The following is a 15,224-nucleotide window of genomic DNA, read 5'->3' on the forward strand; positions in this document are numbered from 1 at the left end:
TTCTTCTGCTAGTTGGGGTTTAGTCCACTTATGTATCCTTCACTTCAAGTCTCAGGGGTCCAAGATTATCTTCTGTGTCTGTGTTAATTGGTTTCCCTTTTCTTTGTTGAAGAGCGTCTGTGCAGTCCATGTGCCTAGTCCGCCATCTTGCCGGAACTCCGTCATCTGATTTCTTGACTGTTGCCTCCGTAGGCATTGATTGTGGATACAAGTAAAATGAAATCCTGACAACTTCCATCTTTTCTCCATTTATTGTGATGTTGCTTATTGGTCCAGTTGTGAGGATTTTTTTTTTTTCTTGATGTTGAGGTGTAATCCATACTGAAGATGGTAGTCTTTGATCTTCGTCAGTAAGTGCTTCAAGTCTTCTTCACTCTCAGCAAGCAAGGTTGTGTCACCTGCATATTGCAGGTTAATGAGTCTTCCTCCAATCTTGATGCCCCATTCTTCTTCATATAGTCCAGCTTCCCAGATTATCTGCCCAGCATACAGATGGAATAAGTATAGTGAAAGGATACAACCCTGATGTACACCCTTCCTGATTTTAAACCATGCAGTATCCCCTTATTCTCTTTGAACAATAGCCTCTTGGTCTATGTACAGGTTCCTGATGAGCACAATTGAATGTTCTGGAATTCTCATTCTTTGCATAATTTGTTATGATCCACAAAAAAATAAAATAAAACCCACACACAAGTAAACATATTTCTGGTATTACTTGCTTTCAGTCAATATCCATCTGACATCAGCAGTGATAACCCTAGTTCCACGTCCTCTTCTCAATGCAGGTTATATTTCTGGTTGTTTCCTTCCATTATACTCCTGCAACCGTTTTTGAATTATCTTCAGCAAAATTTTACTTGTGTATGATATTAATGATATTGTTTGATAATTTCCACATTCTGTGGGATCACCTTCCTTTGGAATGGGCACAAACATAGATCTCTTCCAATCAGTTGGCCAGATAGCTGTCTTCCAAATCTCTTGACATAAACAAGTAAACACCTCTAATGAGGCATCTGTTTGTTGAAACATCTCAATGGGTATTCTGTCAATTCTTGGAACCCTGTTTTTAGCCAATTCCCTCAGTGCAGCTTGGACTTCTTCCTTCAATATCATTGGTTCTTGATCATATATCACCTCCTGAAATAGCTAAACATTGTCCAATTCTTTTTGGTACAGTGACTCTGTGTATTCCTTCCAGCATCTTTTGATGCTTCCTGCATTGTTTAATATTTTGCCCATAGAATCCTTCAATATTGCAACTCAAGGCTTCAATTTTTTTCTTCAGTTCTTTCAGCTTCAGAAATGCTGAGCATGTCCTTACCTTTTGGTTTTCCAATTCCAGGTTTTGGACATTTCGTTATAATTCTTTAATTTGTCTTCTCGAGCTGCCTTTTAAAATCTTCTGTTCAGCTCTTTTATTTCATCATTTCTTCCATTTGCTTTAGCTACTGTACATTCAAGAGCAAGTTTCAGAGTCTCTTCTGACATCCATTTTGGTCTTTTCTTCTTTTTCTCTCTTTTTAATGACCTATTGCTTTCTTCATGTGTGATGTTCTTGATGTCATCCTACAATTCCTCTCATTTTCGGTCACTGGTGTTCAATGAGTCAAATCTATTCTTTAGATGGTCTCTAAATTCAGGTGGGATATAATCAAGGTTGTATTTTTGTTCTCATGGACTTGTTTTAATTTTCTTCAACTTCAACTTGAACTTGGTTATGAGCCATTGGTAGTCTGATCCACAATCAGCCCCTGGCCTTGTTTTGACTGATGATATTGAGCTTCTCCACAGCCTCTTTCCACAGATGTAGTCAATTTGATTCCTGTGTATTCCACCTGGAAAGGTCCACTTGTATAGCCACTGTTTATGTTGTTGAAAAAAGGTATTTGCAATGAATAAGTCGTTGGTCTTACAAAATTCTATCATGCAGTCTCTGGTGACATTTCTGTTACCAAGGCCATATTTTCCAACTACCAATGACTCTTCTTTGTTTCCAACTTTTGTATTCCAATCACCAATAATAATAAATACATCTTGATTGCATGTTTGGTCAATTTCAGACTGCAGAAGTTAGTAGGAAGTCTTCAATTTCTTCATCTTTGGCTTTAGTGGTTGGTGCATAAATTTGAATTTTAGTAGTATTAACTGGTCTTCTTTGTAGGCATATGATATTATCCTATCACCAACAGCATTGTACTTCTGGATAGGTCTTGAAACATTTGTTTTGATGATGACACCATTCCTTTTCTATTTGTCATTCCTTGCATAGTAGACCATATGAAAGACTGATACAAAATGGCCAATACCAATCCATTTCCACTCACTAATGCCTAGGATATCGATCTTATGTGTTCCATTTAATTCTTGACAACTTCCAATTTTCCTAGATTCATACTTCATACATTCCATGTTCCAATTACTAATGCACATTTGCAGCAATTTCTTTCCATTCTGAGTCGTGTCCCATCAGCAAATGAAGGTCCCAAAAGCTTTACTCCATCAACGTCATTAAGTCCACTCTACGTTGAGGAGACAGCTTTTCCCCAGTTGTATTTTGAGTGCTTTCTGACCTGAGGGGCTCATCTTCTGGCACTGTATCAGACTTTTTTTTCATGGCTCTTGATAAAGTTTTCCAGTAATACATCAGACAGTGTTTCACTGCTATTCATAAGGTTTTCAGCGGCCAATTCTTTCAGAAGTAGATGGCCCCATCTTTCTTCCCAGTGTGTCTTAGTCTGGAAGCTCTGCTGAAAGCTGTCCACCATGGGTGACCCTGCTGGTATTTGAAATACTGGTAGCATAGCCTCCAGCCTCACAGTAACATGCAAGCCACCGCAGCAGGACAGACTGACAGACGAGGGGTGGGGTTAGAGCAATAGTAATTGCCTTTTCTTTCCCCCACCCCTCTCTCTGAGTCTTCGGTGAGAAGTCCTGGAGGTTCCCCTGCCCAGGGCAGGTATGACTGTGGGTGCAGGAGTCATTGTGCTGCCCTACTCTACTCCAACCCCTGTACCTGTTTGCATCACCTGCAAACTAAGGTCCATGAACCAAGCCTGGCCCACTGCCTGTTTTTGTAAATAAAGTTTTATTGGAACCCCCAAACACCCTTTCATTTACATATTGTATCTGTTGCTTTAGCACTGCAATGACAGTTGTGTAGTTGCAACAGAGGCTATCTGGCATGCAAAGCTGAACATGTCTATTATCTGACACTGTACAGAAAAAGTGTGCAGTACCATGGTTTAGGTTAACTAATCCTGTCACAGATATGAATGAACCCTGGTCAAGGAAGGACTTCTCACTGGTCAGAAGGGGAGACAAGATATAAGCAACCATCATCTACCATCTATCCATCATCCATCATCCACCCACCCATCATCCATCCATCCATCCACCCTTCATCTAACCATCTGTCCATCATCCACCACATCCACCATCCATCCAACCATCCATCATCCATCCATCCATCTGCCCATCCATCATCCATCTGTCCATCATTCACTACCCATCCATCATCCATCAGCCACCATCTATCTATCCATGTATCTATTATCCACCATCCATCCATCCATGCATCTTTCCTTCTACCCATCCATCTATCTACCTGTCCATCATCTACCAACTATCCATTTATCCATCTCCATTTATCCATCCATCATCCATATATCCATCTGTCCAACTGTCATCCAACTATCTATCCATCATCCATCACCCATCCATCCATCATCCATCACCCATCCATCTATCCATCCATCATCCATCACCCATCCATCACCCATCCATCTATCCATCCATCATCGGTCTATCATCTATCTACCCATGCATCCATCATCCATCATCCATCCATCTATCCATACAGCCAGCCACATCCATCCATTCATCTATACATGCACGCATCCATCATCCACCATACATCTGTCTGTCTGTCATCTACTATCCATCCTTAATCTGCCATTCATCCATCTATCATCCATCCATCCATTCAGCAAGCATCTAGGAGGGTCCAGTTTGTACCAAGCTGTACTAGGTGCCAGGGGTTCAAGGGGGAGAGAATCAGGCAAGGTCTCTGTCTCCCAGGGCACACAGAATAGCTGGTCCCCAAATGGCTGCAAAGGAATCCTGTCCTTTAGCACCTCCCAGGTATTCCCACTGTGTGCAATACTTTCCTGACCCTGTGATGTAGACCTGTCACTTTAATGTCACAAAGGAGGGATCAAAGAGCTGGGGTGCCTGGGTAGCAGGGCCATTGAGGAGCCAAGGCTGGAACTGGAGGCTGGTGGGAGCTGGGTCCACACTGAAGCTGGGGGAGAGGGGCTCCTCGTGCAGATTCTCACTGCTGCCAACCCTTCTCTTCCCATCCAACAGCTGCGAGGTGCGTCCAGGACCAGAGTTCCTCATGCGCTCCTACACCTTCTATCCCAACCGCTTATTCCGTGCCTACCAGTTCTACTACTGGGACCCCTTGTGCCGGGAGCCTGCACACTCGCTGCTCATCAAGGGCAAAGTGCGGCTGCGGCGGCCCTCCTGGGTCACCCGGGGCGCCACGGAGGCCGACTACCACCTGCACAAAGTGGGTATCGTCTTCCACAGCCGCAGCGCGCTGCTTGCCGTTGCTGGGCGCCTCGGCCAGAGCCGAGCTTGCCAGGACTGTGCCCGGCGGCTGCCCTCAGCCAGTGCCTGGATGCCCCGGGCCGTGTATGAGCTGCTGGGTGGCCGGGATGAGCAGGACTGCGCAGCGGCGCTGGGCTTCACCATGCACGAGCTGAGCCTGGTCCGAGTGCAGCACCACCTCCAGCCGCAGCCCGGCACCCCGCCGTGCCTGGTGGAGGAGCTGTACCTGGGGGACATCCACACCGACCCGGCAGAGAGGCGGCACTACCGGCCCACCGGCTACCAGCGCCCACTGCAGAGCGCCCTGGTGAGTCTGGGGCCCTGGAGGATGAGCCCCTGCACCCAGCAAGCTGGCCACTCCTCCACCATTCACTCTTACCACAGCCCCTCCCTCTCTGGCCCACTTGCCCCAGGACCTTTGTACATGCTGGCCCGGCTGCCTGAGACTTCTCCTAGGGCTCCACAGGGCTGAATTTTTTTCCAGAAGAAAACACTGTCCACCCTTCCCACACCTGACCCTCGCCAGGCCCACATCCTCCCCACGAGGTCCTCCTGGGCCCTGCAGGACCCCACTGCTGCTCTTGCTGGGCAGGTGAGCTTGGGCAGATCCCCCTTCCCTAAGTTCTAGTCCCCACCCTCTAGATTCCCAACTGTGGCCTTCCCATCACTACCTATGCCCTGAAGTTGCACTGTTTCAGGCCTTCTTCTCCCCCAGACCCAGACGGTCCATGCAGCAGGGCTGACACCCAGACGGTCCATGGAGCAGGGCTGATACCTTGCACAGGGTCTGGCACTGGGTTGACGCAAGGAAATGTTGCTGAATGAATTAGGAAAGGCGAGCTTTCCTCCGGGGTGCTGCTGATGGAACATCACCCTAGAAACCCCCTGGGCTGAGTACGTCTGCAGGGAGCCAGGGGCCAGGCCGTCCACCCTACCCACAGTGGCGACCTCGCCTGGGCATCTGTCAGACAGCTGACTCGGAGTCAGCAGGTCTGGGCCCAGGGCTCTGGTTTCTAAGCAGTTCCCGAGTGGGGCTGGTGCTGGGGTTGGTGGGCTGCCCTTGGGGAGCCAGCCTGTGGACCGAGGGCACTGAGGTGCCCCCCTGACCCCCAACACACATCCCCCTAAAGCCAGGCAGCCTGTCATTTCAGCTATGCCATCACACAGTGTCCTAATGTGGGGATGGTCTGGTGGGGTTTTTTTGTTTGTTTGTTTGTTTTTTTGGACAGTGAACAGACACAGGACACTTGGCTTGTTTCTGGGGGTGTGGAGAATTGGGCCTTCCCTGGGGCAGGGTACCCTAGGGGCCGGTGGAGGCTGCAGACCCTCCTCAGAATAGCGGGTGTAACGCGGAAAAGAAAATCCACTGCCTTGCACCAAAAACCACCTAGCCATAGCCGATGCTCAGTATCTGCCGAGTCTCTTACTCACTACAATGTATCCGTAACCCCCAAATCGACACTCGCAACACTCCCGCAGTCATCTGTGGGCGTGAGCAGAATGGTGCACCAGGAGTCGGCGACACACACGCTCCCTGCTGACCTCCAACTGAGCGCGCGCTGCTTCTTGTTTCAGCCCTCAGCCTGCAGCAGGCGTCCTTTTGGCAGTCTGTCTAGCGCCACGACGTTCGCGGTGGCTCTGATGTTTAAAGTGGCCCCCGCACATCGTGCCACAGTGCTGTCTAGCGTTCCTAAGCACCAGACGGCTGTGACGGGCCTGACGGAGAATACACTTGTGTTAGACAAGCTTCGTGGACAGGAGAAATAGCGCGTCAGCCATGTGCTCAGCATTAATGAATGAATCGACATGATGAAATTAAGTTAAATTTAAAACCCTATTAAACAAAGGGTCTTTAAAGAGAAATACACAGAAAACAAGGTAATGTATTGATCAGGTGATGAAAAGATTCTGACCAGCAGCTCACATAAACCTAACTCTGTTCCCCTATGAAGCAACAATGGTTCGGGATTTGCTACTTCAGTGCTTGTATAGAACCTATATAGCTTCATAGAACGTAACTACCAGGAAGAGTGAGAAGTGACTGAAATACATTGAAATAGTGATCCAAATCTCGAAAGTTTGGGATCTAGGAATGTAGGTCCTTCTTCATCCATCCTTCCTTCCAGTCCTGATGAGTGCAGACAAGGTTGCAAGTATGTGCGACCCGTCAATGTGATAAATGGCTTCCACTAGTGACAAATTCAAAGGCTCTGCCAGTGCTGCTGGGGCCGCTGCATAGGTTCACATGTGCAGGACATGTTCGCTTTCATTAGTTACAGCTTAGCAGAAACAAAGGCCAGGCAGAGACTCCAGGCTAAAAACCTCTCTGCTCTGTATCCAGTGAGTACTTCTGAAAAGAACAAAGGGACGAATTGATGGACAGGTGGTGAGTAGATGGACGGATGGGTGGATGGATGGACAGACAGACGGATGGATGGGGAATGGAGAGTAGAAGGGGGAGGGGAGGATGGATGGATGGACAAGTGAATGCACAGATGGATGGATGGACAGACGGATGGATGGGGAATGGAGAGTAGGAGAGAGGGAAGGAAGGATGGATGGTGGACAGGTGAATGCACAGACGGATGGATGGACGGATGGACAGGCGGATGGATGGGGAATGGAGAGTAGGAGAGAGGGAGGGAAGGATGGATGGTGGACAGGTGAATGCACAGACGGATGGATGGATGGGTGGACGGTGGATGGATGGATAGAGCGATGAGTTTTGGCTTCTCTGTCAAGTGTTCTTTGAGCCCTAATACAACCCTTGCATCACCCAGCATGTATTGAGTGCCTAGTGTATACTAGACATACGGGAAGTAAACCAGATGGGATGATTTATCACCGATGAAAAGCAGCCACTTGTCAAATTAAAAAAAAAAAAAAAAGTCACTTGTCAAAGCATCCCAAGGGGGCAGTGATGGGGATGAGCCCCAACACCCACCCAGCTGCCTTTCCCCTCTGTCTCCCACCCTCCGGCCTCCACTTAAGCCTCAGATCCAGGTTGCAGAGCAGGGGCGGAGCAAGAAATGGTCCCCTTTTTGGCAAGTCACATTCTGAGTGTCAGTCTTTGCCTGACGTTATCCTGCTTATAAAGAGAAGACGCCGGTGTGGGTGGGCGAGGTGACCCCACACAGGGAAGGGAGTCGTGGCGCTCCATCCCCCAGGCAGGGCTCGCAGGCCACTGGTGTCCCCACCGGGCTTGCTATGGTCACAGCCTGAGGGCCAACCAGCCCGAAACGCAATTGAGAGCCGAGCACACAGGAGCGTACGCAGACACGAACAGTGGATGGGCCGCCATTAAACTGAACGTCTGCACACCAGCAGCCTCCACCTCAGGAAGGAATAGTGGGCAAGATGATCTCAAACGAAAGGCCACAGACACATCCCCAGTGACAAGTCCGCCCCACCTTCTGCTCTCTGGTGCCCAAGCCGTGCCCACGGCCCAGACCAGATGGTCAACACAAACCATTTTAGGAGTTCATTCAAAATCAATTTGATCCCCAAATTCACTGCATGGGCAGAGAATCCTAATCAATCAGCTGACACTTGACCAAAATCATCTAAGGCTGGAACCACCTCGGGGGTTAATTGGAAACCATTCATTATGTGCTGTGTGAGAAATAACTTTATGTAACAGGCTGAAACCAGGCGAATTTGGCTTCTGCACATGTGTCAATTCCAACGGGGGGCGGGGGGCTTGGTTATGAACATCTGTGGCTCAGGGCTCTGCGGGACTTGGGAGGTTTCTGGGGAACACAGCTGCCCCTTAAAGAACACCAGCGAGAAGGGACCGTCCCTCCCTCTCCCCTCCAGTGTTGGCGGATCCTCAATCCGTTCCCACTCCGCAGAAAGTCACTTGCCCCAGATTTCTGACTGTTGCTACTGCCAGGAGCTGAGGCGATCCCGACTCCCAGCGCCCCCACCTGACCGAACAGAACTGCCCCATGCCGCGGAATCTTCTAGGCTCTAACCTTTGGGGCAGCAGATCACCGAGTCTTTCTCCAGTGGAGCTGCTGGGTGGGTTCAAACTGCCAGCCTTTCAGTCAGCAGCTGAGGGCTTAGCAGTTGCGCCACCGGGGCTCCTCATTACCGCCTACTGTCCCCAGATGTCCTATCTGCAGAGGATAGATCTTTTCTTCGCGGAAGGGTGGCCTGTGGGGTTATTGGGATGTAGTGGATTGTGTCTTGTCAATATGCGTTCGTGTGACAACAGTTGGAATGTGGCTTAAAACGCTTCAATGAGAGTCGGAGTCTTATCAGCCCACGTTCCAATTACTGGCACTTCAGCACAGACAGCGTGGGGCCATTTGCCAGCATGTCAAAGTGCCACCGCACCCTCCTGGTCAGCGTCCCCCGAGCCACATAGCACCTCATTCCCTCTATTACGGAAACCAAGGAAAGGTTAGGTTCCTCACAGGAATAACTAATGAGCTTTACAGCGTGGCAATGCCAAACCAAAAATGTCGTCTTTTCTTGAAATCCTTTCTCTCTAACCCAGAACTCGCAGACAACACCTGTTTGGCATGAAAGTGGCCCAGCAGCAATCGGTGGAGAGCTTTTGTGTTTTGCAGGAAGGAAGAGGCTGGAGGTGACCTCCCAGCTGGGCCCTCAGCTGCCCCTCCCCCTGCCTGTCTGTCTCAGGCTCTTGGCCCTGAGATTCCTTCTGGGAATGGCAAGAGCAGGGAACAGGTGCCAGTTCCCATGTCAGTCTCACTTTGACAAGTGGCTGTCCCATGGATGCGTACCTTTCTGGAGGATGCTCTGGACTAAACTCTGGCAGCAGCTCCCTTTAAAAGAAACACACACACACACACAAAGAAAACATCTGTACTGGTTTCTTTTCTGGCCTCTACTTAGTTTTTTCCCTTCCAAATTCAGAGTGGCCTGCTCCCACGCACTGTGGATTTGCATCTGTTTCCTGTTGACTGTTGTATGTCAACCCAACTCATGAGAATTTGTAAGGCAGAGGCGACTATAAACAAGGTCAAAGTCAGAAAGAAACAATCCCCAGGCGGGTCTACTGAGGGCTGTAGCTATGCCTCAAAATGCAGGTGTGGCCAGTTGTCCTATTGTAAATAACACTGGAATGAACATCTTTGTGCTATAGCTCTTTACAATGTTTCAGCTGACTCCTTAGCACAGACTCTAGGCAGTGGGGTTGGGAGGGCATGGATATTTTGATGGCTTTTGGACTTTGCTGCTACATTCACCCTCCAAGAGAGTGGAGGGGATAGATGCCTACCTCTCAGCATGAAATTTCTGAAGATCAAAGCCCTTGGCCCTGAGACCAGAACTGTATGGTTCCGTAACAGAGACCAGGACTGTATGGTACTCAGCTACCATTAGTGAATGTTTTGATCAAAGATTTTATAGAAGGATCCTGATCAAAAGGAGGAAAACACAGAACAGAAATCCAAATTCTCATGGAATCCAGACTTTCTGGAGCCATGGAGGCTGGATGAACCCTTGAAACCCCTGAGATCATCTTTAAACCTTAAATCTTAAACCAAAAATAGCCCCTATCTATATGGGATCAAACTGACAACAGAACCTTAGGGAACAGTGAGTTTCTGTCAATGGAGGAGAACAACTCAGAAACGGAGGGTGAATGGGTGCCCAGCTTGTGTCACTGAACTGCATATGGAGAAACGCTTGAATCGGTGGGTGTTCTGCTACTGTGCATTATCAACAACTACACCAACAAAAGCAAATGGTTGTTTAAAAATGAAAAAGAACCAGAAGGGACCCCGAGGGCTACTCGGTATGGGGTGGTTAGAAAAGGGCTTTCTACAGCCTCTCGTTGAGCCCAGACTTAATGGATGAATGGATGAGAAGGAGTCAGCCACATACTGTTCTAGAGGGAGAGCATTCCAGCTAGAGGAGACAGCATGTACAAAGGCCTCGGGGAGCGGAGGGACAAAGAGGCCTATGCAGTTGCAGGGATGGAGCAGGACAGTGGCTGGGGATAAGATGGGCCAGACGTCACAGAACTTTGTCAGAGGGTACAGAATTGGGTCTCTCCACCATAGAAAACCACCTCCTTTCTGTTTGTCTTGTGACAGCACCACGCTTACCCCTGTCTGGCCTGTGGCCTCGTGTCCCGTGCTGATGAGCACCACCCACCTGTCCTGCCCCTGCAGGCGGCCCCGGCTCTGCACCTGCATGGCCGCTGGGTCAGCTCCGGATGTGAGGCGCGGCCCGCAGTGCTCTTCCTCACCAGGCTCTTCACGTTCCATGGGCACAACCGCTCCTGGGAGGGGCACTACCACCACTTCTCAGACCCCACCTGCCAGCAGCCCACCTTCACTGTGCACGCCACTGGCCGCTACACCAAGGGTACGCCATCTGCCAAGGTCCGTGGTGGCACCGAGCTTGCGTTCGAGGTCACACAAGCCCACGTGACCCCCATGGACCAGGCCACCACGGCCATGCTCAACTTCTCCAAGCCAGGCAGCTGCGGGAGGTCAGGAGTCTGGTCTGTGGGGACTGAGCAGGACATCACGGCCACTAATGGGTGCCTGCCACTGGGTATCAGGCTCCCCCACGTGGAGTATGAGCTTTTCAAGATGGAGCGAGACCCCCTTGGCCAAAGCGTGCTCTTCATCGGACAACGGCCCACTGACGGGTCAAGTCCCGACACCCCTGAGAAGCGTCCCACATCCTTCCAAGCCCCCCTGGTCCTGTGTGATGAGATGGCCCAGGACCTCCCCAAGCCCCAGCAGCACAGGCCTCCTCTGGGGAAACCCCACAGTGGCAGGGGTCCACGTCCTCACGTAACTCCTCTTCCCTTTCTCCTCTTGGTTCTAGGGTTGGCCTTCCTTGGGTGGCTTTGAAACTGGCTTTCAGTGTCAACCATGGCTTCTCGGGACACCCCTCTGGTCCTTGGGTGACTGAGGGCTATGGCTAGGCCTCAAAACACGAGTGTGGCTGGTTTTCCCTGTTATAAATAACACCAGAATGAACATCTTTGTGCCAAAGCTCTTTATACTTCTCAGCTATCCGAGACTTCCTCCTGGACGCAGAGCTCCTCCAACTCTCTCTGTGATGGACCTCATCTTTCCTTTCTGACCTGCTGTGTATGGACGCATAGCCCTGCTGCTGGTAACCTCAGCCCCTGGAAAGTCGATACCCAGCTCAGGGACATGTGTGCACTGGTCTCGCACTTGGATGTGGTGGATGGAAAGCTAAGAGTCCTATCAAGGTTCCTAAAGTTCCTACACACTCACTCCCAATGTACGTGTCCCTTATTGTGGGCAGGTCGTGGTCCAGCGCTGGCCTGCAGATCCCACAGTGCCCCGGCTCCTTTTGTGCACCCTGTGCCCTTGGGATTCTGTGAAATGGGGTGAGAGGACACCCCACAACTCAGAGTGTACAGATGATGCTCCGCTGGGTCTGTGTGCTGTTTAAGAAGATTAATTGAATTTAGTAACACAAATGCAAGTGAGGGCCATGAATTAAAGATGCTGCTTCAAGCTTTTCATACTCCGTGGCATGTGGGGAAAGGGACCCTCTCTGTGGGGCCACTCAGCTTTCTTGATCTGACTACTGGCATTTGTCACGTCTCCTTTGCTTCCGTGGCTCAGAATCCCGGCTGTCACCGTGTAAGCGTGTACATTAGGAGACCTTCGGGGGATGAGGGCTTCTGGGCACAGGGCCTGGCGCCCACACTGAGTGCCGTACGCAGGGACTGGCTGCTGGGGCGAGTCTTTGGAGTAAAGCACAGCTGCCTGCCTTTGGAAAGTAATTAATACTAATGACAGTGGTGACGCCAGCGTACCCGGCAATAAGCCTGCACAGACCTTCTCCTTTCTCAAGATACCCTGGGCTCAGCAGGCAGAGAAGTGGGACTCCCGGCTGCTGTCTTTGGGACCCATCCTGCAGAAAGATGAGGGTCACTGGGCTTGACACAGCACTGGGAGGAACCATCCTGCCCTTCACCACGATGCTAACACAGAGGGGCTGTCAGCAGGGGTGGGACAAGACATGCCTCCCAAGCCCCCTGCCTGTGTCCCTGAGCCCTGGTGCACACTGGAATTCACGGTCATCATGGGGGGCTTGAGGGACCTGGTACTCTGTGCTGGTGACTTGCCCCTCCCTTCTCCATCCCCATCTCTTCTCACAGATCTTGAACTACAATCATCCCTGAGGGAAGTCTTTGTCCTCTGCTGTATTGTGTGGGGCGCAATCATGCCGCTGAAATTGCCCTAACGTATCCACCCATTCTTCTTAGGAAAAAAACACACCCTCTGAGTTAATATTCTCCATAGGTCTCAGATGGCCCGACGAGTGCTCCTCACATATTTGCCAAAGTATAAGAAATCACTGGGTTATTTACAGCTTTAAACGGAATTGGGGGTGGGGGGAGTTCCTGGTGGGGCTGAGGGTGGGTGATAAGAACATGGCCATGACTGAGCAGGTCTTGTGTCGAGGCTTGAGGGAATCATGCCATCATTTATCATCAAATTTGAATCTTTTAATAAAATTAAACAGCCTGCGAAATGCCCCTGCGGGTTATTAACGTCAGCCGGGGGGATGTGTCTGAGGCGGTGAAGTGTCGTCAGGAGACCATGGCAAAGAGAATGAGGCCAGAGGAGGTGTTCTGGTGACCTCCTGCCGCTCTGACAGAAACACCACAGGTGAAGTGGCTTTAACAAACAGGAGTTTATATCTTACAGTCTGGGAGGCTAGAAGTCCGAGTTCAAAGTGCCAGGCTCTAGGGGCAGGGTGAAAGCCCCTCGACCTTGGGTTTCAGCTCTACCTCCGCTCCCAGCTCACTGAAGCTGGAGGCTTTTCTTTACTCAGGCAGCTGTTGGCTGCTGAGGCTGACAACCCAAGGTCAACAAGTAACAAAGCACAGTCCAGATATTAGCAGGCCACCAATTCAAGTCCATTAAAAGTCCCAAGATCAGCAGACAACACGGCAGGCTGCTGAACAACGACTTGAGTACATGCAGGGTTCAAGCATGCCAAAAGCTGTAGGCCATTCCCAAAGCTTCTGCAGGTACATGGGAAACAGACCACATCCCCAAAACATGGGAAACAGACCACATCCCCAAAACATGGGAAACAGACCACATCCCCAAAACATGGGAAACAGACCACATCCCCAAAGCAGCTCCTCAGCTGCTCATGGCAGATTCCACCATGAAGGTGATTGCCAGTCTCACCATGGGGAATAACTACCACAAGCTGGCCAGCCAAGTAGCCATATAACCTTAACTACCATGGGAGGTCAACTCTGGCTCTCCCCACCACATGGCATCACGCACTACCATGTGCCGTCATACCGCTGCCTGGCCCTACTTAAAGCTCTCAAGGGGTTTCCACTGCACTGGACACACTGGCCTTCTTCCAGTTTCTGGATGGGGGCAGGCTGGTCCTACCTCAGGGCCTTTGCACCTGCCGGGGCCACTGCCTTACACTCTCTTCCCTGATCTCCAGAAGCCCGGCTCTTTCTTTTCGTTCAGGACTCAGGCCACCCCTCGCCCCCTCAGATTCCAGAGCAGAATGCCCTGGCCCTCCTGCCTCTCGCCACCTCATCACTGTTTCCTGCTCTTTCAGTGGTTCTTCGTTGCTGTCAAGGAGCCCTAGTGGTACAGTGGTTAACTGCTCAGCTGCTAAATGAAAGGTCAGTGGTTGGAGCCCACCAGCCACTCCATGGGAGAAAGAGGATGCAGTCTGCTTCCGTGACGATGACAGCCTTGGAAACCCTGTGCAGCAATTCTGCTGTGTCCTGTAGGGACAGAATCGATGAGACGGCAGTGGGTTGGGTTTTGCTTTGCTTTCCTGGGACGTAAGCTCTAGGAGTCGCTACCACATCATGACAGAGACTTGGTAGACGCCTGTCAAATCGGCAGACACCCGTAAGCCCACTTAGTCCCCACAGCAAAATCAGTGACCAGATCACTGCCATGCACCAGGTCTGCCGTATCATGCTGGGGGCCCAATAACACGAGGAGGGTGTGTGGGACTCAACACCCTGCACACAAGGACACTTAGGCTCCCAAGGAGCAGGGACTTGTCCACAGCCACGCAGTCGGGAAGGAGCTGGCTGCAGAGCTGAAACCCCGGCCTCCAGGTGGCAGAGACCACATGCCTGCAGGCCCCCGGCAGGACAGATTCCTTAACTGCAACTCTAATCAGAAGGTGTTTAGGGACAGAGAAGGTTCTGGGCTCCTAGCTGCTCAATCTGGTCTCCCCTTGACTGGACTTAGTGCAGGGTGAAGGAAAACCAGAAGGCTGAGGAAGGGCAGCACCCCGTTCCTGTGGGCAGTGGATCAGGGCTCCTCCCGCTCTGGGCTGGAATGAGGGCCAAGGAGTGTGGACGCTTGGGACAGGGCCCCTGTGTCGTCTGACGCCCCCTCAGTTGGTACACAGAAAACAAAATAGCTTTCGTCAAAAGAGGGGAGAGTGAAGTCCACAGCTCTCGTTCAAAACAAAACAAAACAAAATTAATGTTCTCCATGGTATGTTCAATCACGTTTAAAAGAAACACACACAAACCTGCGCAGCTGATCATTTCAAGCTCCTAGAAGATTAAATGAGCTGTGGGTTGTTTTTTTTAAAAATAAAAAGTTTAAATTGTACACAGCTCTCAGAGGTCC

General features: G+C 50.5%; 1 protein-coding gene across 1 annotated transcript in view; it reads left to right on the top strand.

Moving 5' to 3' along the window:
* APCDD1L (APC down-regulated 1 like) overlaps nucleotides 1-11,453 on the top strand; it is a 21,735-nt gene extending 10,282 nt beyond the window's left edge. Inside the window, exons 3-4 of the mRNA XM_007951522.1 lie at nucleotides 4,372-4,924; nucleotides 10,683-11,453. Coding sequence (XP_007949713.1) covers nucleotides 4,372-4,924; nucleotides 10,683-11,453 — 1,324 coding nt within the window. The remainder of the gene's footprint in view (nucleotides 1-4,371; nucleotides 4,925-10,682) is intronic.
* The last annotated feature ends 3,771 nt before the right edge of the window (nucleotides 11,454-15,224 follow it).

This window comes from Orycteropus afer, unplaced genomic scaffold (assembly GCF_000298275.1).
Source record: "Orycteropus afer afer isolate SDZICR_OR568_19922 unplaced genomic scaffold, OryAfe1.0 scaffold00295, whole genome shotgun sequence".
Lineage (NCBI taxonomy): Eukaryota > Metazoa > Chordata > Mammalia > Tubulidentata > Orycteropodidae > Orycteropus > Orycteropus afer.